This window comes from Telopea speciosissima, chromosome 10 (genome assembly GCF_018873765.1).
Source record: "Telopea speciosissima isolate NSW1024214 ecotype Mountain lineage chromosome 10, Tspe_v1, whole genome shotgun sequence".
Lineage (NCBI taxonomy): Eukaryota > Viridiplantae > Streptophyta > Magnoliopsida > Proteales > Proteaceae > Telopea > Telopea speciosissima.
Window position 1 is genome coordinate 15,219,653 of NC_057925.1, and position 24,827 is coordinate 15,244,479.

Below are 24,827 nucleotides of genomic sequence, written 5' to 3' on the forward strand. Positions count from 1 at the left end.
GTGTAAGACCACCCCTAACTTACAACCCTAGAGCGGTTGAGCTGATCGTAGACCACCTTATATAAAAAGGTAGTCTACAATCAACATTTCTTGCTCTATCAATAGAAGCAGTCTAATGTACATACATACAATCTCTATTTATAGAGGAATGATTCCCTGGCCTAATTTTCCCATACAAAAATGAACCGAGCTTTCTTTCACTCACGTTGAAGGAGGAATCCCCTCACCATTGCCATTAGTCTTATCTCATTGGCATCACAAAGGATATTTTTGATTCGAGATGAAAATTTATGATGACATAGGAGTCCAATCACAAGCACGGATTTAATGCATTGTATCAGATCAAGTATTGGCCATCCCGATACAGATATTGATCAGCATAGATCGGCCGACATCAGATAATTTACTCTTGGTTTTCCTAAAATATCAGATTTTTCGATCAGGTATTGGGATCGGACTGTGTTGATATGGATCGCTCGATACAACCAATCCGATACCATTAGCAACCCTCCCTAATCAGCTATTCACAGAGAAATGAAAAAGACATAGAAAGGGTATTTTCGTCAATAAAACTACTGCCCAATTCCCTGAACAAGCTGGACCACCTGCACTGGCCAATGAAGCGACGAAGCGTTTATAATCCACGAGTGCGGTTGTGGTCCAGCTGAACCGAACGCGATTTGGTCCAGCGCAGCACCAAAACCCTACAACGTCGCTTGTGCTTCTCGAAAAAAGTTCCAAAAAAAGTTTGAAAATTTCTCTCTTAGCCGCCTTTTCTTTTGCCCCTTTTCAAACGTTATCGATTCTTCTTCGAAACTCATACACGACATTAAAACTTCCAAAGATTTCAGAGATTTCTGTAGTCAAAATCAAACCTTCAAAAGTTGAGAAAAATTGAAAAATCACCATTAAAGATGCTCGATTTTTCAAGAAGAACTACAGAACTGCAAATAGGTATCGCAACCATGGCCGATAACTATTACTTACAGAGATTACTTGTGTTTCTGCTCTAACGATTTTGTTTCTTTCTCCGTTCATGCATGAAACCCTAACTAATGCAAATCCAATCTCAAACAGATCAACAAACATTGAGACACAAATACACAGACAAAGAACAATCGAAGAACAATCGAAGAACAATCACTTTTTCATCTTTTGTCTACGAATCGACGCCTTTTAGAACGATCGCTGGAGCTAGATCGTTCGACAAGAGATTTCAAAGCATCGCGTAAGAAACCGATTGATTCATCACCACAACACCGATCTCCTTCTCCGGTGACGAGAAGAACGTTTCGGATTCTTCCACCTAAGGTTGCCATTTCTGCTCTTAGTGTCTTCAAGTGAAGCGTTTTTAATGTCTGGATCAAGTCAGGTAAGAGATCGGATCGATCTTCGCAACAGACCGATGCCTTCAGAATTGACCTCCCGTAAAGATCACCGGAAAACACAGCGATCTCGTCGGTTTCAGAAGGGAACAACTCGAGCTCTGTGATATCTGAGGTTTGCTGCTTTAACTCCTTAACATGTTGAATCACCATCGCCAACAATGAAGCTTTGTCTGTCTGTGACGAGAAAAACAAAAAATTAAAAAAAAAAACAAATAAAAGATTGAAAAAGAGAAAAAGAATATCAGAATCCCTAACACGAAACCAACCAAAACTGAAAAAGCTCCGTAACTTTCCCAACCAGTGGAAAGGTTGCCATCCTCTTTTGAGTTTTATTTTCAGTTTCTGTCCTCTAATGATGTCAATTAAACCGTCAGAACTGCAGTGTTTCATATCCACAAACGCATAGAAGCTCATCTTCTCAAATTCTAACCCAAGAACAGCTTTAACCTCATTTCTTTCCCGAATTTATAATCAAACCCAGAAAAGCTTGAATAATTAAAACTCAAATGAAATTCAAATCCCAAACATTTATCGATTATGTAACAGAAAAAAAAAATCAATTCGAATTGATCAGAACACAGAATGCAAGAATTCTAAAAAACTCTCCCCTTGGTGTGTGGGTGAATGGGTGTGTGTTAGAGAGAGAGAGAGAGAGAGGTACTTTGGAGTTGCAAGGAAGGAGGCTACGAAGCCGATCAAGATGGGAATTAATTCGCTCTCTCCTCCGTTTCTCAGCTTCTTTATGATTCCTGGAAGCAGCGAGAGCTCTAGCTTGTGGCATCTCTGTAATTCCAGACATCTCCAAGGGGTGAAATGGGGAACCCCCAGAGAAACTCGGAACTGCCGTGAAATCATAATTCATCGGAAACCCATACGACCCAGAACCAACGTCGATTCCACCAGCTCCGGCGAGAATCTCGTAGAGCTCTGAACATCCCGGCGAATTTTCTGACTGCATGTGGCGATGACTTGAAGAGAGCTCAGCTTGATGAGGTGAGAGTCTCTGTCTACGAGTGAGGCTTTGGTAGGGTTTCTGTGTTTGTTGTCTTCGATCGTTTAGGCCATAAAGTTGCTGCGATTTTCAATTTATCGAGTATTTTTTTTGGCCGTTCAGTTTGGCCCTAGAGTCCACGGGATAGGATATATATCCCAAATATAAGCCACTAGTTTGGAATCTTTAAAAGTGGGAACTGATACAGTAGATTGCTTTTGGGGAATGTTTGATATAGATTCCAAGTAAATATCACACTGTATGAATGAGGAAATTTTACCCAAATTGCATGACATATTTGATCTGTATATGGACCTTGGGAGTATTAGATCATGGCCCATTTAGGATCTCCGAATCCCCATATTTCCGGGTGTCCTTTGGTAGGGGTAGGTCCAAGCAATGGTCCACTTGGCATATGCACGGTGCACCTTCTTACCTATCAAACTTTCTTTCTTTGGTGTAGGGATTGGAATCTAAGGCTCTCTTTGGTATCAGTTATGTATGGTCTATTTGGCATAAAAATTATTAATGAAAAACATTTTGATCAGAAAGTGAGATATGATAACCATTAGACATAATAGAGTATTGAATAGAGTTTAAAGTATCGGTATGTATCATATTGTATCGGTATTAGTCGGTATTGATATGATATATATCGATACATTTCTATGTTTTTTTAAAAAAATGGTTTGTCTCGGATTGTATAGAATTGTATCGGTCGATACGATATGATACGATACAACCGATACATATCGATACCATCGATACGTCCGGTAAAGGGTTTCGTAGGTGATTTAATACATATCAATATGTATTGTTACGGTTCGATACATCTTGATACATATCGATACCATTGATACAATCCATAAAAAATCATTTTCACTTACAGATTCCATACATCTCCTATTGTAACGAAAAAATAAAGGAAAACTTTCAACCAAGAGTCTGAAATCTTGCATTTAATCTTGGTTTTTCACATTTTTAGACTAAAAAATGAATCAAGGAGTACTACAACATCATCCTTTGCATCATCCAATACTCTTTATGACTACAGACGATTACAACATGTAATAAACCTTATCTGTTATAATAATTTCAATTTAATGCACTTGTTTGGTTATACATTATTTTCCATTTTAGTGTTTATGCATGATATTTGTTATATGTTACTTATTTATATTGTTTTTTGTTCCAAAAGTGTATTTCCATGTGTATCTTGACCATTACTATACATATTTGTATTGTTCACGATACGATACGTCCCTTAAAATCACTCAACCGATACGGTACCCGATACTAATACTTTAAACCTTGGTATAGAATGAGAAATCTTTTGATAACTACCTATGCGTAATAATTTTAATTGATGGGTGAAGGGATTCCCCCTTCATCCATCTTCCTCCCCATATTATAATATATAATATATAACAAAAGCTTTCCTTTATTTTTTTTTGGTGAATAATATCTTTATTGCAAAGGACAGGAAACACTCCTCGAAGTCGAAGCAGCATCTTTAGACAACGAAGGATCGGAATTAGGCCAAACCATCCTTTCCTTTATATACTACATAATATTATAATAGGGATGTAAACGGATAATCGAAAAAAATCCTAATTTGATCTGCATCCTTATCTGTTTAGGGACATTCGTATTTGTTTACAGATATTCCAAAACAAATCCTAATTCTTAATGATAAAAAATTAAGAGAATAATGATCTTGAGGGTTTTTGAAGATTCAACAGGTTCTAGAATATGATGAAAAGAGAATCATGGTCTAAGAGATACGGATTGAGAGTGAATTGTATCCGTTAGGGAAAGAAGGTCTGGTTACACAAGACAGAAATGTAAACGGATGATCGAAAATCCAAAAATTCAATTCGCATCTGAATCAGTTTAGAGGTATCCGTATTCGGCCAAAGAATGTCCGGATCCGATCACATCCCATCCGTATCCGAGCCAAATCCGATCCGTTTACATCCCTAATTGTATAACATAATTGTATTATATAATATAACATAATAATATATTATGTATTATATAATTTATTGTTCTATAATATATATAATATTCCTTCTTATGTAATTATGGCCCGAGTATTCCTCAACCCATGGAGAATGAGATCTCATTCAATAGGGGTTTGTAAACCCTAGGATGGTGGGTGAACCGTCCACTATGGGTGGAGAAAACTTTCTCCTTATATTATTATATAATATAAGAAGAAAGACTTTTGATATATATAATGTGGGAAAAGGGATCTGGCTCCTCTCCAATGAACCTGTCGCCCAAAGAGTGCCCAATGAGCATCCGATGATTGGGCTAGGCTGATTTGGCTGATACATATTAGAACACTGGATGTTCAAAATATAGTTCTAGTGTTCTAATATGTATCACATTTAAACTTTTAAGAACCAAACCTACTTGCTCGAAACAGAAGCCCCAATGCATTAGCGTTTTTCCTAATATTTTCAAAGGTTCACTTCTTTTTCCATTAAGGCTCCGGAAAGAAATCTGTGTCTCTTGTCTCCAACCCAGCCTCACCTTGTCCTCTCACATCACCGCCTGCGCTCTGCTCTTGTCCCACCTCACCCCATCTCTGTTTTCCGCCCGTTTCCTCTTCTCCCTGCTCTCCCCTGCCCCTGTACTTGTCCATGTCCATATCCCTCTACAACTCCACTCTTCCCACAATCCCCATTTGTTCGTATCGGCAAGTTCTGGCACACTATGATCCAATGCATGCTTCTCTTGCAGGTGTTGCACAGTACGAATGAAACCCTTCCCCATCATCTGTATATGGTTCACGTTAGTGAAATCTGATGCACACAAACAATGCACCATTGTTCTCTAACTCTCCCCTAAAAATGTTGGAAACCATGCAAATGTAGGAAAAGTTTCCACCAGCTAAATTAGCCGTGTAGACACTAAGGCTGTATTTGGTATGCATTCTAGGTTGATTTTGCATTGTCCCATGATAAAAAATAGTTGTTTTTATTGTCTGAGAATGCAAAATCAACTTAGAATGCATTCCAAGAATGCATACCAAACAAAGCCTAAAATTTTGTCACTCTGAATGACCTTCTAGACCATGATATTTGGAGCCCAAGTTGCTCTCAGGGATTGTACGATAAAAAATGATGGTTTTGCCCCTAGGTTGCATGTCTTTCCTTATCAATTCTCCTAAGGTCATTTTAGGTCACTCCTTCATACTAGAGTATCCAAAGACCTCCGTTGAACATGGTTATGCCACCTTAAACGACTTTTTCACAAGGTACTTTGTAAATAAATTAGATAATATTTAGTGAGTGATGTCAATAGTTATTAGGATTGGTGAATTTGTATTTTTTTCATATGGGTGTAGAAATTCCATTTTTTCCTTCCGCAGTGGCCTGAACGATGATGAGTTGGAATTTCCCTGAAAAGTGAAGGGATCATTTAGTTATACTCAAGAATGTTCCCGCTTTCCCTTGGCAGTGTTCTAAGTTTAGGAGGTAATAAAATTGGTAAAATGTATTCAATATCATGGTTGATTGGCTTTGTCATATTTAGGTTAGACTCAGCACAAACCCCAAGAACTAAGACCAAATTTGGCTTAGGATCGTACCCCAATTTGGCATAATGAATGGTAGTGTCTAGGCATGGTTAAGGAAGTCAAAGAGGCTAAAAAAAAGAGGCTAATAGACACTTGGATAATGTGGCATGAGAACCCAAGTAGAAATGGGTCACGTAGTTGAGTGCACAACTTTGATTTACATTGTTTATTATGCTGCTTTTGTACTTTCAACGACTTCTTGGACATTTAGAGTTACTTCGCAATCCGAATTTGGAGAAGACCAAAACATGAAGAGTTAAAATCTTTGAATTATTTTTCCAATGAAATTTGAATCAAGTTAATTTGACATCGGAGTGGAAATTTATGGCATAATCATCATGTTGAAAATAACAGTTTCTGCACGATAGTCAGGTTCAAGCCCTAGTTTTTTGGGACTATTATACTCATTTTGGGCTATTGGCGTTCATAAAAAATGTATCTCTTTGAGTCTTTTTACATAGAAACAAGAAAAATCAAATTTAGAATTATATATAAAAAGTTATGCCATCCGGAGTGACCAAAGGTCAAAACAGCTCCAGCTGTTGAGAAGACGATGTCGTTTGCATCGCTGATGCAAACAGTGCCGTTTTGGCATCTTTTTGGGATTTTGCCAATCTAAGCTCGAGATCTGATTTAGCTTCGTATCACAACCTTGGCCCTCACTCAGACACATTTTAAGACCTTAAAAACATCCTAAAAGATCCTAGAACCCCAAAGGAATAAATCAAAACCTATTTCCATTATGCATGAAGGTAATTTCTTCTCATAGTTGACCCATTCTCTTAGATCGAGGAACAAAATCCCATAAGAATGAAAACCAAGTGCACTTACCTTGACGAGATTAGGACCTCAAGACTATAAATAGATGCCCCCTTTCACGCTTTGGAGGATTCCTCACTTTTCTTCACCACTGAGAAGAAATATAGAATGCTAAGATACAAATTGGGAGCTTGACTTGCTATTCTGCTACACCAATTTTGACTTGGAACCTCCCAAAACTAAGTCTATGCCACTTTAACCAATTTACGAAAGTTGAAGCCAGGTGAGTCTAATTTATTTTGGTTTTTGTTTCACTTTATTTAATTGTGGGTGGAGTGAGTTATCGCCGTTTTACTGGGCGCATGTCACTGGGCAGCCGTAATGTAATGAGTCATTTACTCTTTTCTTTTAATTTTTCTATAGATACTTTGATTTCATGTTTTAGGTTAGTGTCCTAGTTTTCTAATATGTTTTTTTTCCACAATTTATATTTCATCTTTAGTCTTTTCTTTTGATTTTTCTTTCTTCATATCACAAATTTTAGACTAGTTTCTCTCTTTTGTTCAATTCTTGGATTTTTTTTTTTTTTTGGTAATTGTTCAATTCTTGTTTTCACCATTTGATTCAATGATTTCTACTTTCTCTCATGCTTTTCACTTAATTATTTTGATTTGTTTTAATTGCTTCTTTCATTACCTTTGGATTTAGGATCATTCCATCCCCATTTTTCGTGTTTTCTCTTTCTTAGCTTGAGTTTAGGTCTAGGGGTATTTTGTCCTTTTTTGTTGTAAACGTATTTTTATTGATTTATTTTATATTTTTTTGATGATTGTATCCATGTTCTTATAGTGTTCATATTCAGTATGCATATGTTCATTTTGAGTTTGTATTCACTCATCTCTACATGTCTCCATGTGTTGGAACACATTTGTATGCCATGATTAGGGATCAAGGGTATTTTGGCCTTTATTTAAGCATGAACTCATGAAGAATTACTGACATATATGCGATGCCATTTTGACTCCCCATGTATAGATACCCTCTAATGCCACATGCCATGTTTGTCTATTGTGAATGACAACTCTTGTAATTTTTTCAACATGTGCTTACCCTTGGTTTAAGATTACAATAATGTTAGAGATGTTTTGGTAGTCTTTATATTGTCTTTTATTTTCATCATTCATGGTTTTCATTGTTGTTTTCTGCATAGGGTCTTTCCTTTTATTTTTCTTTGTGTTTGGATCTATTCTAGGCTAGCCTTAGACTTAAGGGTGTTTTTGTCCTTTCACATGTACAATAGTTTTTTAAGTTGACATATATGGCACATGTATCATATTTTATTTCTTGCTTTAATCCTTTCATATGCCACATTCATGTATATTATGTTCTTCAACTTTCTCATGATTGTTTGATTCCCATGATTTTATATTCTTTGTGACTCTTACATATCATGTTTATTTTGGCAATGGCAATTATGTAATTCTTAGCTTGTTTAGCTTAAGACTTTTACCATGTATGTTTTACATTCAATATACTAACCATACAGAAAACTGGATAAAGGTATATCGTTTTGTTCTCCTCTTCATTGTGATTTACTTGTTTCATGTATATTTGATCCGTGAATAGTTGGCCCACATAATTTATCAACCTAGAGTAGAAGTCCAGTTTTTACCGGATGGACCGGGGTGTCGAACATCTTTCCCAACCCCAACCTTGGATTGGATTAGTTTGTATAAAGTTATTTTGTTTTATTTTTATTAAAGGTTCTAGACCTATAAAAAAGCATATATGCCTACAAAAAGTATATAATCCTTATATTTCAAGAAAAGTTATTTTATTAAAATGTAAAACAATGCTGCCAGATTATGTGGTGCATGTGTACAAATACAGGAAAAGCAAAATGATCACCCCACCCCGTGATATAAAATTTCCATCCCTATTCGATGCCTCCATGTACACTCTCATTGGCCCTCGCCATAGTCGAGGGGCTACGCAGCCTGGCAACGATCCCCTTCCTCTTATTAAAAGTTCATAGAAAATGCAAATCAAAGGTGCCCATTAGGGAAAATGGTTTGTACATGCTCAATATTATTTAACCACGTGGTCACGTGGATAGCTGATGTGGATTTTTCAACCATCAAATAGAGTGGCCATGATCTAGATTAACGGCATGTTGAATTTCATACTTAAATACAATGAAATATCCTCCCATGTATGTCCATGTATCTCTATGTATGTTCATTCTTTTTTTTGTTTTTGGATAGAAGAAAAACTTATTTATTGAAGCACACCTAGCACAAGAAATCCAAATTACCTAAGTCAGATATCCAAGGAGTGGATAGGGGCCATGATGTCCTACACGCAACTGACAACACCCTCCTAGCCAGGGAGTCAGCTATGTTGTTAATCTCCCTCGATATGTGATGAAAAGAGCAAGATATAGATGTTCATTCACATCTACAACATATACTCCAATCACTACTGTGCACTCTCTCAAACATTGCGTTTTCAAAGTCTATTAGTATGCCACGTGGAAACTCTGAAAGGATCAAATTTTGACATCCAATCTGAGCGTGTTGGCCCTTGTCTGCCCCGGTGTGGGGCCTAGCACAAAAAAAAAATCTGCGGAAGGTCAGTTATTGGCATGTGTGAAAGGGTTTCTACTATGTGCTTGTAGAGACCCAGCTCTCTTTCAACCAAATCATTTGAACTTTGATGTTGTTTAGATGGGTTTGCTGACAAAGCACTCCCTTTTATTATAGACTTCAATATTATATTTCATCTCCTAATCTTCATGGGCATTTGGTCTAGTGGTATGATTCTCGCTTAGGGTGCGAGAGGTCCCGAGTTCAATTCTCGGAATGCCCCCAAGTTATATATCTTTTTTCTTTTCCTTGTGATTGCCAATTAATCATGGCCCAATTTTCTGTAGAGCTATTCACCTATTCCATATTTTCCAATATTTTTGTTACCTTTTTTTTTATTCAAAAATAGTTTCATGGCCTTGAGGTTCACTTACGGCCCCCCATTCCTGATGCGTAGTTTTGTTTCCTTGCAAGTGTTTGGTCTCTCGTCACTTCTAAAGCCCAATTAGTCCTTCATTCTATTTTTGCATTGGGCTGTCTGGGCTGGGCTGGGCTGGGATGGGCTGGGTTCTGTTGTATACTCATTGGCAAAAATGATGAGTGGGGGGTGGGGGTTCTGAGAACCTGAGCTCAACAATATTTGGCCCAAGATCACAACTCACAAAAAGAGAGTTTACTATATGGTTCCTTTCAGCCCATGGAGTCCCAATCAATGCATGAAATATGGGCTGGGCGAGTATGATTTTTATAATGACTTACATGGGCCTGAATATCTAAAAGATATCAAAAGAATCCCAAGTTCAAATATTGATTGAGAAGTAAAAATGGTTCGTTTTAAGTTGCACCATTAGAGACCATAGAATTAAAAATGTAGCAAAGTAGAGTGGGTATTGGTGCATACAATGAGGAAGGAGGAGATGAATGGGTTGGGATCAGGTACCTACATGGGAAGTAGTGGGGACAGATCCCAACCCTCCATGGACTGTGGGACCAAACTCTGGGGTGTGGGACCCGTGTCCCATGGAGGGTTCAGATCTGTCCCCACCGTCACCAAGTGGCGAGCAGAACCGGACTAGGCACAAGCTAAAGTCTAAATCCAAAACAACAATAATATCCAACAGTGTTTTAAATTCCACTTGTATAGTACCATTCTTTTTTTTGGTAGAACTTGTATAGTGCTATCATTCTCCGCACCCTCATATTCCTCCCACAAAACACTGGTATGGTGAACCTTCTCCCTTGAAAGACATACAAGTTTATATATAAAATTGTATATTTTTCAAGGGGCACTGTTCTCTGTGCCGCAGCGCAGCCTGCGCCCAGGCACATGGGGGTGGGCGCAATGACCACCCTGCCCCCCCTGCACAGGCTGCGTTGCGGCACAGAGAACATTCTCCTATTTTTTTTAATAGATAAATCAACTGTATGCCAAAACAAATGAAAAGAATATAGGCAGAGGTTGGGCACCCCGTCCGCTCCAGGTATGCGGGTGGTCTAGACCAATGGATGGGATGGGATGGGATGGGAGGGATAGACTGGCCCATTCAATGGGGGTGGGAGAGAGACAGACACAAGGTCTGCACGCTGCCCACTCCAGGTATGGGAGGCCTAGACCAATGGATGGGATGGGAGGGATATAGTGGCCCATTCAATGCGGTGGGAGGGAGACAGACACAAGGTGGGCACGCCGCCCGGGGTGGGAGGGAGACAGACACAAGGTGTGCACGCTGCCCGCTCCAGGTATGGGGGGCCTAGACCAATGGATGGGATGGGAGGGATAGAGTGGCCCATTCAATGGGGTGGAAGGGAGACAGACACAAGGTGGGCACACCGCCCGCTCCAGGTATGCGAGTGGCCTGAACAATGGACGGCATGAGATGAGAGGGGTAGGGTGGTCCTTTCAATGGAGGTGGGAGAGAGACAGACACAAAGTGGGCGTGCCCACCCTTTCCCAAAGAATATATACATACAAACACATCAAGGGGACCCTATAAGCCTCTCATGGATACGTCTAAGGAGACCATGGAGGGGCCCAACAGCCAACCCACACTTGGGACATGCCTGAAGAGAAAACCCTATCAATAGCACAAAGTCAGTAGGAAAATACAAAAGAATCTCGCAACTAAGGTCTAGAAAATCATATGGGGTGGACACCTCATCTCTAATTTTGGAGTGACGGCTCTACAGCGGGTCTTTCTACCTCAATACATATGTCTTTGGTGATTGCCAATCTAGTGCGGGTTTTGTTCAAAAAATAAATCTGAAAATTCCTTTCCTTCCAAATACGAGTAATTGACTAATAGTACTACTAAAAGCAAACTTGGCAATGCAATCAATAGAGTCTCCCTTAGATGTCCTCCTCACCCTTTGTGCTATCAACAAAACACTCCTCCTAGGACTCCGAGAAGGGGGAGCACAACCTAAGGATATCCCCCTACACCTGAGAAGTGAAAGGGCAGTCAAAGAAAAGGTGGTCCTTGCTCTCCATCCCAACCCAACATAAACAATAAAATGGAACAACCTGAATGGTTGTCCTTGGGAGTTGATCTTTGGTGGGAAGGGCATCCAACAAATATCTCCAAGTCATGAAACACCGGTGAGGAATGCGAATCTAAAATCAAATAACCACTTGTGGATGAGCCCTCAGAATATACCAAGCCGACCTTGTAAGGAAAAGCCTAGAGGGCTTGGTTGTCCACCTAATTGAGTCCGGCACAAACTCTCTCTGCATACTAATGTTGTCCAATTGGCCCCACAATAGTAGGAGGTCCACTGTGTTATTAGTGAAACCTGATTTCGATCCAGAAAGTGGTTCAGAGGATTTTCAGAGGGTCATTTCGGCCTCGAAACGATCTCGGATGGCCTTAAAAGCGGATATGTCACCCCTGGACATTTTTGGGTTCTAAGGGCAATTCTATACTTTCTGGGTTAGGACTTCTCTATATCTTGTTTTTTTCTCTAGGAGGGTTGTAAGTGAGAGTTTTATAATATTTCAAAGATAGTGAAAGTTATTCTGTTGCTCGGCCGTGGACGTAGCTTCCCATCTTGGGGGTGAACCACGTAAATCCCTTGTATTGTGCGTTGTGTGCTTTCTTATTTTCATTTTCTTCTGCAAATCACCACTTCTAAACGTTGTTTTCTTAACACACTGAAGTAAAAGGCCTAGGGGACCAAAATTCGTGTCTAAGAATAGATTGCACCAAGACATACCTATCTGAACCAACAACATACCTTACATAGTCCCCATATCAAAGAACAAGAATGTCATCTAGATGTCATAAGTATAATACTTAAGAATGTAAAAAATAAACGGATGAACACGATCACGCGCGGTACTTAAGAATCTTCCTCCACATCTAGGACCAGTGCTAGTTAGACTTTACTATCTAAATAGATACCCCCTCTAAGTATACATGGTTCACCCATCTCACCCATAGAGACTCCTTTTGGGAAAGCAACCACCAAATTTGTTTCAAGATGCATGTTATATTCATATCCCTAACGCGATTCAACCCAATTCTCCCTCCTCCTTTGGCCTACAAATGAAAAGTCAGGCAATGTAATGTAGTTTCCTTTCTAGGTTGGGCCCTGACCAAAGAAAGTTAGAGAATATTTTAGACTCGAATTAATTTGGACCCTGATCTTGTATATTACTTAATGGTTATTAATGGGGACTGAAATTATGATATCTAAAATGCAAATTCACTTATTCAACTATTATGGATTGATTTTACCAAAAAATAAAAAAAAAACTCTTACGGATTGATATTGAAATTACTTTTAACTAGTTTAAAAGCGATTTAGTTTAAATGTTATCATGAGTGAGATAAAATAGGTGAATCTCTCTCTCTCTCTCTCTCATGTAAAAGGTGTTAGATTTTCATCGCAAAAGATTGATCTTTTTAGTGGAGGTTCTATCAAGTATATGAACAGATAGGGGATCTCATTCACTGCCATTGTGAGATCTAACAAGAGAGAAGTAGTACTCTTAGCATAGTGGCGATTCTTTTCTCATCTTTCAATACATATTTTCCTCAATTTAAATGAAGAAATCTACAAATATTGCCAAACAAACACAAGTTCAACTTCTTAGTAACATCTTTTCATCAAAAAAAATTTACAAAAATATTCTTAGTAGCATCAATAACAAATAAGCTATCCTAAGTACTATCACTACTACTACCACCACCACCACCACCACCACCATCTCCTCCTCACCATTAAAAGGGTTCTAGTCAAGGGGTGAATCTATTTTTATGATAAATCTAGTCCTGCATTTGTGCTCTAAAAGGCATTCTTTTACAAATAGATTAAAAGAGAAAAAGAAAAAAAAGTTGTTACAAAATAAAAAAATAGTATTCTTTGCTGTTGAGAGAGACATTGTTAGGTAATAAGTTGGGTGTTATAATGAGCAGATAAATTTGTTTAGGCTTCCCTTTGTCCTTGTGTCTGCTGTTTATATAAGAAGTGTTGGCAGCAAACTTTTCCTTTCAATTGAGTTATTTGAAAAAACACAAGTCTTTAGTTAAACAAACCCTTCAAAATGTGACCACCCACCCACTAAGACTAAAAAAAGATTATAAAAACCTAAAAACAAAAATGTATAGATAGAATTTCCAAGTTCCAACACCCTTAAATCTAGTACTCTAGGAAAGAAAGCCTACACTAGTAAATTATGACTCATAGCTGTGAGGGGACATGGACCTAAAAGGCACATGAGATGCGCATGGTGGTAGATCATCTAGAAGTACAGTTTCATCATTTCAATCACCCACTTACTTAGACTGAATGGATGCTTAAATTTTTCTCTTACTTTAGCAAATGATCAATTAGTCATCATTTTTTTCCCCCTTTTTTTTATTCTTCTTGTTTTGCTAAATCCCTTCTCACTATAGCCCTATGGGAAAAAGAAATAGCACAAGAAATTTATTAAAGGGTAAATTACATGTCCCCCTGGTTTTCAAATGAAACTCAGATCACTTCCTGATTTTTTAAAAAACTCAAATCACCCCTTGGTTTAGACCTTAATATGATAAATTTATTTTTATCGTTAATTTTATATCGTTAAGTGATGATGTCAGTCAGTTAAATAAATTTAAATCCTTAAACTACCCTTGACCAATGTTGAAGATGAAGGAAGGATAGTATTATAAATTTAATTTCAATATTTTAGTACAAGAGTTAAATAGTTCTTTCACACCAATAACTAACAGCAGACTAACATCGTTAATGTAGAAGGGTTGATTTGAGTTTTTTCAAAAATCATAGGATAATCTAGATTTCTTTTGAAAGTCAAGGGTGACGTGTAATTTATTCTTTATTAAAATAAGGAAAAGAATTTATACTATTTACACGTCAAGTCAATAATGGGTTGCAAAATAGTATACTTAATTAAGAGAGAGAAAGAAAATTAAGGTATGCAGAAAGGAGACTGTGAGAGGAAAACATATAAACTTTATTTTCCTTTGAAGTTATTTAAACCTCAAAAGTATTTAATAATTATTTTTCTTCTACAGTTGGAATTTTTATCACTTAAGGTTCCCCTGCCTGGTACGGTTTCTTAATGCTTCTAATAAAAGGGGGGTAGACCCACCCACCCGAGCAATGTGTTCGATCAGGGGGTGGAATAATCATTTCAACCTCCCTATGAGAGGAACCGCACAACCATAATGGTCAGCGAACCTCAGAGGATAAAGGTCGCATATTACTGCCATTTTTCTTCCTCAATTTTAAAGAATCATGTACATGTAAGATGATCATTCAAGACCTGCCATGTGGAGGTGATTTGACAGAAGACCATGCATCCATCTCATTGATGAACTTTATATGTCAACCTATAAGTGAGTAAGAGATGGTTCAAAATTCAAACCAAATTTTAAAAAAAATAAAAAATATATATGAGTTGCTGGTGGAGGCTACAGTAGCAGATCTTCTCTCTATCTCTTACACTCTCCACCTGTCCCTATTGGTGGGTTCCAATAGGCTCTGATTTTTATCTCCTCCAATTCCCTCCAATCCCTCACATGGGAGCTGAAATGATCACTTACCCACTGCCTGGACACACTTGTCAGAATTGGAGGTGATAATGGTCGGGCTCAAATAACCCCCTCCCTTCAAAAAATAACAAAATGCACAAGAGAAATGTCTTGATGGTGAATCATCTATTTCGCTTATAAACAATGTCCTAGCATAAGTTATCTTATTTATTCAAAAAAAGGGGGCTCTGCCGTTAGGACTGAGTTTCTCTTTACCTATGGTAAATGGGGATCCCATTCAATGCAGGATGAGAAAGGGTATCAAGAGGATATTTGGGAACATACTAAAACCCTAGTAGGGGTTTGTGAACTCTAGGATAGTGGATGAACCATTCTTTGGGTGAAGGGAAACTTAGTCCCTACTTTTATATCACAGTGGATGACAAAATGACCGCCATGCCCCTATATATGACAAAAATTCTGCCACCCATTGTACTATCACAAACGCTTTCATTGGCTGGCACATGCGGGTTGATCCCTGCATCCCATGCAGAGAACGACTTCCCTAATTCTTATTTAATGACAATATAAATATTTGTTATTCATTGTGATACCCCATCTTCCCGGAGGCTTTTGGGATGCTAGGGAGTTTAATTCTTTGTGAAGATATTTGGACAAGGATTTTCTAAACCCGCGAGGGTTTCCTATGCCACTTTACATGAAATATTTTTTAAAATAGTTGTTAGAAATAAACAAAAAATAAAAAATGGATAGTTATCCACGTAACAAGATGATATTTTCAAAAAATCATAAAATAAATTTCAACGATTAATTTTTACAAGTTTTTTAATCTTAATCATTTGTTCTAGCTTTGAGTTGGAAAATGCACAGTAATGTCTAGACTCTGGGTATTATCACACGTGTGTACATACTCAGACACAGGAGATGTGTCGATACAAAAAGGAGAAATTTGATTGATTTAGATTTTAAAATTTGACATGTGACTAATCTAAACCAAATCTTCTATATCTAACAATTAAAATTAACATCATTTGTTCGCATGGCAGAACTTGAGAGTCTAGACATACCTAGCTGTCACTGTTTCAACAAGCAACACATTAACCAACTGTGCTCAGCAGTTGTAGGCAAATCCCCTTCCTTCACTGGTTGTGGGCTAGGCCTCAATTTAGTTGTCCCAACTTCCAACTCTATGTTCCCCAATAAATTTAATCCAGGCCTATTAAGCAGCCTACTATCACCTAAGTTTCTTTTTGGAAAATCTCGCAGGATAACCACCTTGCCCCCCATGAAAGGTAGAAATCCCATCCCTGATGATGCTCCTTAACATAAATCAAGCATTTGGACACAATCCATATGCAACTCAATGTTAGTTTAGCCATTAGATTGGCATCCAATGGGTTCAAAACTTAGGTGAGAGGTAGATGATTCCAATCTAACATCAATCACAACTTCCCCCACATGGAGAGCCCAAAACCTTTTTGCCAAAAGGTGATAAAATATGAGAAGAACCAGGTGAAAGATAGACTGAATCTCTAAATTTCCAGTTTTAACCTTTTTTTCCCACCAACCAAATGCTAACATCAAATCCCAAACCTACCATCAAGCTTCACTTTTCAAAAAGGAAACAAAAATATTAAAAAGGAACAAGTGAACAAACATTAGAAAGTTAAAACCGACCAACAAAAAGAAAAAGGACAGATTCAAAAAATTCTACTCCTAACGGTCATGTCCCTCTCTCCACCCCCCACCCTGCAGTCTTTTGCACTTTGGAAGAAAGCCAAGGGGTCCATCAAAGATTCTACCCCTAACTACTTTTGAACATCTTATCTCAGCTGTTCAGTCAGAGAAGCAAAAAATAACCCTCAAAAAGGGTGAAACTTCACAGTATAGTCTTTCTCTTTCCTGGGTAGCTCTCTCCTCTCCTCTCCTTCAGCTTCAAAGCCCCAGTAAGATGTAATAAACTAGTGTGATGGGAAGAGCTATTAACATGCCAAATATAACCCTGTAGAAAAAAAACACAGCAAAACAAGGATTATGACACTAAACAATTTGCTGCCCAATAGACTTAATTCTTAAAGACTTCATTAGCTGGAAAGGGTTTTAGTATGTAAGATATAAGAATATAAGATACCAACCCAGTGCTTAAAATGTCTGGATGCACATTGTATTCCTTGGCAAAGACAAAGGGGACAATTCCTTGTGGAAGTGCGGCCTGAAAGATTTGAAAAAGTGATTGAGATTTGCTTCTCATTGTGAAAATTATGTTTAAACTTAAAAACACATTTATAGAACCAGTAGTTTAAGGTCTCCTTTACCTGAACAATAGCAATGTGCAAGAGCACACCACGAATTCCAACAGCAATCGAAGCCGCTGCCATTACTGCTGGACCAGTAAGGAATCGAACAGCCATGGCAAAGGAGGCAACAGAATTCCCACAGGCAATAATCTTTGGCTGTAGAGCCATGAACAAACCTGTAACATCACAAAATGATCAGAGCATATCAGTTATAAGCAGTTTGAAAACCTTGAGAAGAGTCTTAACCATCTACTCCTACTGTAATCAAAACTTACCAAGACTGAACATGGCCATTCCAAGCCCAGCATTTGATAGGATCTTAATCGAACCATCAATTATGGTAGGCATCTCAATACCCCACCTACAAAACAAGCCATCATCAGTGAGGCATTAATTCACTGTAATAGAAATGGGTTATGACTTACAACAAGAAGAGATAATAGGATTTGCAGACCTGAAAGAGACAAGAGACCAAGTAAGACCTATGAGGCTGGAGTATGTATTTGGATTCCTGATGAGTTTCCTCCAAACCATGATCAGAATGAGTCTGGTCATGACACTTGCAGGCGGCATCAACTTTGAGCCACCATTAGCTCCTCCACTCTTGGGGTGGAGCTCAGCTGTAGAGCTTGACCCCAGCTTGGACAAGCTAGGCCCATCTCCCTCACCCCCATTAATCTGCCTGTTCCCAAAGCTGAACTCATCTCTTCCAAACTCTTCATATTCTATAATGATCAAACCATCAAATAAAGAAAAAGATTATTTATTTGACAATGTGAAAGGATCAACAAAACAAGAAGTCAATGCCAAGGAGACAAGCACAACAAATCACACCAAAAGATAATGGAAATCTGTTCACAAGGTCCACAAAAGAGAAACCCATTTCAAGGACAAATTGATGAAAACAAACAAACAAACAAAAGGTTCCTCCCTAAAAAACAGATCAAAACAAGACAAAGACAGTTGCATCAGAGAGAAAAATCTGAGTTATCTCTGCGTAATCATTAATCAAGCAAAGATTTATACAGCACAGGAAACAAACAATGTGGGTGGCAAAACCCAAAAACCCAATTGAGATTTCAAATGTTTCTAACCTTTTGGGTGGGTGTCAACAGGATGAGGTACCCCATTATGTTCATTCCCAAACTCCCCTCCTCTAAAGACATGAATGCCACCTTCAGAGACAGGAGAAGCACTAGAGCTCCAGACAAACATGTGAAGATCCTTGCCTCCATCAATCCCATTGGGCTTCTTCTTAGCTCCAGGTCCTGCAACCGGAGAGAATATTCCGGCACTCGTTGGCGCCGGATACCCACCTCCAGCAACAGAATTCCCCTGCGAAAAGATCCCATTTGCTCTGTTTGGATTGGTGAATCCACTCATTCCATTCTCCTCATCAAAACCCAGATTACCAAAATTGGATTGTCTTGGGCTGACATTGCTAGTATTCCTCCCATTAACCATTGAATACAAATCAGTGTGGTTGAAGCTGGATCCCCTCGGCGTTGGATTCCTCGAAGATTGCAGAGAATAAATCTCAGCATTCGTCAAATTTGATGGCCGAGGAGTTAAAGAAACACCAGAGTTTGGCCCATGAGACCGCCGTGAAAAGATCTCGGATCGAGAGCTCGTGGATTTCCTTACAGTGACATGAAGCTTTCCATCCTCACCAACCTCTGCTTCGGTTTGCAGAGGCTCTTTCCCATCTAAGGAGATGATATCCGAGTCAACCCGGAAGGAAATAATGGAACCAGCAGTGTCAGGGAACTGTTCAACAATGAGAAGCCTAGCTCCTCTGTATTCAAACAAGAAAAGCATCAAAGTATACCAAATTATGCACTGGAGAACGACGATTTGAACCATTAAAGTCCCTGAGGAGTCTCCATACATTCCCTTCAAGAGAGGGATTCCCATGACAAGGGTATTTGGAAGTGTGGAGAGTGAGAAAAGCGTTATGGACCATTCTAAAGAACCTCTGGAGCTGGTTCGAGACCATATGGCGAGAACCACTAAAACTATGATCTTCTGAAGGGTATCAGCGGCTATGAGGCGTAAGTTCATGGTATAGGGATTGTTAGTGGAGATGAAGTGAAAGGAGAGCAAAGGAACGGCAAAGAGAGCAACAAAACGATTGATACCAGAACACTGATCAGGGCTAAAGATTTTCCACCATTTCACTGAACCATAAGCAAGAATCATGGCAACATAGAGCGGTACAACCGCAGTGAGAACGTGATAAAGGTCGGTTCCGTTGATCATTGTCAACAAAACAAAAGATGACCCAACTGAGGAAATGAAGTAAAACACAGAACCCAGATTTTATCGGCTCTAGCTTCCGCGTTCTGACCGAGCTTAGGTAGAAACCAACAACTGCTTAGCTTAGTTGGTTAGCCGTGGTGCGCTTCATGCCCATGCTCACCAAGAGGTCTCGAGTTCGAGTCTCTTGGCTGGTATCCTATCCCCTCCCCGGTTCGATCCCCCCTTCTATCAAATATATATGTAAAGCTCCCCAATTACCCAAAAAAAAAAAAGCTTAGGTAGAATAGTACAACGTAACAGGTTCAACACGCTCTGTTCTTACAGTCATCATTTCTAATGCAAATAAATGAATACCCAGGTGAGGAAAAGCAGTAAAATGCAGAACCCAGATTTTAATTGCTCTAATCTAGGTCTCTGGGATCGAGTTTAGCTAGAACAGTAGATCAGAATGGGCACTGTACGTACAAGCGAGGTCACTCAGGTAATGCCGTGAAGAGCAGGGTTTTCGGTGAGAACCCAAGTAGGAAAAAAGACATGAAGTGCAGCATCCACTAAAGAAAACGCACATATCAGCCCAGGAAGAGAGAGAGAGTGGGAGATGAAAAACTGAAAAATGAGAATATATAAGCTCAAAAAAAGGAGGTAGTAATAAAGGAGGCCACCAAACGGCCGGGAAAACCACCAGTGAACTGATTTCCCGGCTACTTTCAGAAGGAAATGTAAAGAAAGAATCAAAGACGTACTAAAAACCAGGAAAAGAGAATAGTAGAGTTGTAGGACCTGTGACTGTGAGAGGAAAAGAGTTATACTTATGGGTCTTTAATGGCAGACAAAGTGTAAAAGCCGAGATCTTTTGAAATGCTATTTAGATGAAAAAGATAGATGTTAAAAATACTCTCCCCAGTCCCCACCCACACTTGAACGAGGATCTCATCTCAAGACTCAAGGCAATGAAAAGCAAGTCTCAGAGGAAAAGACCCAACAGTATCAATTATCAAAAGGAAGAAAGGAAAAGAAAAGCCGAAAAGGGCAAGGCAGAGAGGTCTATGATTCTCAACTTTTGTTCGTTTTTATATTTGGGGGTTTGGTCCAAGGAAAAAGGAAATTAATGTTTTGCTATGCCTACACTTAATGTGTTTCCATTGGAATACACATGTACGTGGGTTCTCTCTCTCTCTCTCCTTGTAGGAATATTGGATGAAGTTATGGGGAGTTTTGGATGCACACATAGTCTAATCTGGGTTAGCTATTTCATTGTTTGCCTTGAATAGGTGTATTAAGGGAATTTGGAAATTTGTTTTCTTGACTTTTGAGATGAGCTAGAGCTACACCCAACATTTTTTAATTCCAAGAATTAAATGCTTGGATTGTTGTCTGACAATGTAATTTCTTGAACATGGGAGTGTTGAATATGTTGGGGTTTTATTATTGTTATAGACTTGAAAACCTTACATGATTTGATTTTAAAATGGCAGTACATATAGTTGTAATGATTTAATGTCATATATTGATGGGATTTTCTTATTGACACCCTTAGGTGTCAAGTCATTTGTACTCTTATTTCTTTTGTTCTTTTAAGTATTTTTTAAATTTTTGTTCCTTTAGTATTTTATATAATTTTTTTTTCAATTAAAGTAAATATTGTCATTTCACATTGATACTCGAAATATATATTTGACAATGACACCTTTAATAATATAGGTTTTTACTCGCCATGCCCAAACTGACAAAATCTATCACCATATATTTCTATGTCGATAACAAAAGAAGATAAACTCATATCCTACATTTTAAAATTCTTAAAGAGAAACGATTTTGTATCACTTAATAGACCAAGATCATTACTAACATGTAAAATATTATCTTAGATATAGGACCAAAAAAATATAAGCTTGCCCCACTAAGTTTTAGATATATATACTTATCAAAAGTATTCTCAACAAATTCAAAAGATACAATAATATGGTTGAACATGATATATCATTGTCTCAAACTTGTTTAAGTTTGTTTATGACTTTCTTAAGTCTGCATTATAGTTTTTTCTGTCCTTGTTCACTAAAGCCCTCAGGTTGGTTCATGTAGACTTTCTTATTTAAATTCTCATTCAATAATATGATTTTCACATCCATTTGGTGAATCACTAAAGCCAAAATGATTCGAAGAGAATCCTCCTAGACATAGGAGAGAATGTCTCATGGTAATCAATGTCTTCTTTCTAAGTGAACCATTTTGCAACTAATCAGGCTTTATGTCTTTCAACATTATCTTTCAAATCGCATTTAACCTTAAAGCCTGTAGGCAATTCAACGAGATCCTAGACATCATTTATCATTCGTGGATTTTATCTTATCTTTCAAGGCATCTAACTATTTAAGACAATCACTATCATTTATGATATGTGAAAATTTCATTGGGTCATTCTTGATTCCTATATCAAACTATAATTCTAAGAGATATACTATATAATCATCCGAAATGGTTGACCTCTTAAATCTTTGAGGTCTCCTTGAATTTCTGATTGAGGTACATTCATAGTATTCTCTATGACAACTTCTTCATGGAGTGGTGCACCTTCTGTAATTTATTACTCCATATGATTATTACCAACAATTATCTTTGGAACAACAATGTTATCAAGATATATAGCCATCAAAAGAGAAATTCAGTGTTCCTCAAATACTACATTACGTTGTTTCTCATGCTCATTAATGTTGTTATCCTCTAAGAATCTAACAGTTCGTGTTTCCATGATTTTGGTACAATGTGAGGGTGTATAAAATTTGAAGCCCTTTGACCATTGACAATAATCAATAAAATAACAACTTATGGTTATAAGGTCAAGGTTTTTTTCATGTGAGTTGTATATTTTTTTTCGGTTGGATAGTCCCATACGTGAAAATGTTCCAAACTCGGTTTCCTTTTAATCTACAACTCAAATGGAGTTTTAGGAGCCAACTTACTAGGAACACGGTTCAAGATATACACGGACGCCTTTAATACCTCACTCCATAGAAATTCATGCAACAACGAGTTGCTCATCATATTACATATCATTTCTATAAGTGTATGATTGCATCTTTCTCAACCAGGCGTTGTATATTGAGGGGTTATATCCTTTGACTTGAGAAATCGAGCAAATGGTCCTACACTTTGCCATAGGTATGTATGTCTACTATAGCATTCATCTCCTTTATCAAATCTCACGATTGTGATCTTTCTGCCTAACTTATTCTTGACCTCAACACAGAATACTTCAAAAGCATTCAAAGCATTGTGTACATCGGCATATACCAGTTTTAGAAGTACATCAGTCCTTATATAAACTAGCTTATTTGTTTTAGATTACCTATTTTTAATGTAATGTAATCCATACAAGTAGTGAAATCGATAAAGTTCAGATTTGGAAATATTTCATTCTTCACTAATCTCTCAATTCTATGTCTAGAAATGTGACATATTCGTCTATGCTATAAGGTTGATAAATCATTATTGTTGGATTTACGCTTTGGTTCAACATTCACATGTAGGGTAAGAAAGAATTTTTCAAAATTGGAATCTAAATTAAGTTTATAAAAACCATCATCAAAGTATCTAGTACAAACTAGATTGTTGTCTTTAACTTTAACAACCATATTACCAAAGTTAAAATTAAACTATTCATTGTCAAGTCTAGATAAGGTCTACTGAAATCCGGTGTCCATAATGAGTCTATAAGTGTTGATCACTCAAACTTCATACTCCATCCGATGTCTCATGTAGACAACGGTCTCACTTTGGTTTGGACTCCGAATTGTAAAAAATCCTTGCATGGAATTTGAAATGTGAACATCACTAAAATTAATCTACCAAGTATTACAAGGAATATCGACAAGATTGGTTAAAAACATACAAAGATAGAATCATTACTTTTCTTTTTGAATCAAGCCTTACGTTTCTGAAAATCTTTCTAAAGATATCCGACCTTCTTACAGAAGAAGCACTTCAATTTGTTAGGTTTCTTTTCCTTATCATCATTTTGTGGATTGTTAGCTTTCTTCTTGTATGTGTTGTTCTTCTTAGAATTTTCTCTCTTTCTCTTGGTCTAGTTTGATATAAAATTGACCACTTGACCCCCTTCCTCATCCAGTCTTGTTTTCTCTTAAACACATGCTTCGAAGTTCATTCAAAGTCCACTTCTCTTTATTTGTGTTATAGTAGATCTTGGAAGGTCCATATTTCTGAGGAAGTAATGTCGGAATGATTGAACAAGGAAGGGTACATTAATGTAAATTCAAGGGTTGCTACTTGTGACTATATGTGTTATCTCATTAATGTAGTCCCCTATGCCACCAATTCAATTATATTTCATTGTCACCAATTGGGCCAACAGAGTCTCAGATATGGATTTATTTGCTAAGGCAAAATGATTCTCAATGTTGTTAGATATAGCTTTACAACATCAGAAATTGGAATAGACCCTTTGATGGTCTTTGAGATCCATATCTTTATGTATAAGAGATAACGGCGATTTAAACGTTGATCAGTGAGATCAACTGACTTTTCATTGTGTAATGCAAAGTCATGATACATGGCGGGAAGGTATTACGTAAGTTGCTTGTGCCAATGAGTGTTGTTTGAGACAGTCAATAGGGGCACGTTATTTGAAATAGTAATAGGTGATGATCACCTGAAGAGGAGCAAATCATACAAGCTTATGAGATAGTATGCTTTGAGTTTCAATAATAATAGAATAATAAATTTTGTAAAGTAACTTATTGCATCATTACAATCTATCATTCGGTTGGCAAAACAATAACATGCTAGTGGTTCATTTAATGGGTGTTGGAAGTCACCTTTAGAGCAAGATATTCATGACATCATAATGATCAAGCAAAATGTATGCATTTGGATATTCTCATCCTATCTTCGCCATATACTATTACATACAGATAAATACAGTTAATCAAGAATGTATCTTCTTAGATAT

At 37.7% G+C, this 24,827-nt stretch overlaps 2 protein-coding genes and 1 non-coding gene across 3 annotated transcripts; 1 reads left to right on the forward strand and 2 right to left on the reverse strand.

The window, feature by feature from the left end:
• Nucleotides 1-876: 876 nt before the first annotated feature.
• LOC122643156 (transcription factor bHLH106) lies at nucleotides 877-9,937 on the reverse strand. The gene is made up of 3 exons (XM_043836800.1): nucleotides 9,934-9,937; nucleotides 2,050-2,372; nucleotides 877-1,562 (listed from the first exon to the last, which is right to left on the reverse strand). The coding sequence occupies exons 2-3, from the start codon at nucleotides 2,344-2,346 to the stop codon at nucleotides 1,149-1,151; spliced, it is 711 nt and encodes a 236-aa protein (XP_043692735.1). The 5' UTR covers nucleotides 2,347-2,372; nucleotides 9,934-9,937; the 3' UTR covers nucleotides 877-1,148.
• On the forward strand, nucleotides 9,521-9,592 carry TRNAP-AGG. Its single transcript has one exon. It is a non-coding gene; the product is annotated as a tRNA-Pro (tRNA).
• Nucleotides 9,938-17,203: 7,266 nt separating the features above from the next.
• Nucleotides 17,204-19,958, reverse strand: LOC122643155 (probable auxin efflux carrier component 1b). The gene is made up of 6 exons (XM_043836799.1): nucleotides 18,697-19,958; nucleotides 18,057-18,327; nucleotides 17,878-17,963; nucleotides 17,621-17,778; nucleotides 17,441-17,517; nucleotides 17,204-17,307 (listed from the first exon to the last, which is right to left on the reverse strand). The coding sequence occupies exons 1-6, from the start codon at nucleotides 19,859-19,861 to the stop codon at nucleotides 17,241-17,243; spliced, it is 1,824 nt and encodes a 607-aa protein (XP_043692734.1). The 5' UTR covers nucleotides 19,862-19,958; the 3' UTR covers nucleotides 17,204-17,240.
• Between the last annotated feature and the right edge of the window lie 4,869 nt (nucleotides 19,959-24,827).

Excerpts from the sequence above, each read along its gene's own strand:
- LOC122643156 (XM_043836800.1), bottom strand. The coding sequence starts at position 2,346 with ATGCAGTCAGAAAATTCGCCGGGATGTTCAGAGCTCTACGAGATTCTC. Across the intron at positions 1,563-2,049 it reads TCCTTCCTTGCAACTCCAAA|ACAGACAAAGCTTCATTGTT; the intron begins GTACCTCTCTCT and ends TTCTCGTCACAG.
- LOC122643155 (XM_043836799.1), bottom strand. The coding sequence starts at position 19,861 with ATGATCAACGGAACCGACCTTTATCACGTTCTCACTGCGGTTGTACCG. Across the intron at positions 17,518-17,620 it reads TGCACATTGCTATTGTTCAG|GCCGCACTTCCACAAGGAAT; the intron begins GTAAAGGAGACC and ends CAAATCTTTCAG. Across the intron at positions 17,308-17,440 it reads CCAGACATTTTAAGCACTGG|GGTTATATTTGGCATGTTAA; the intron begins GTTGGTATCTTA and ends TTTTTTCTACAG.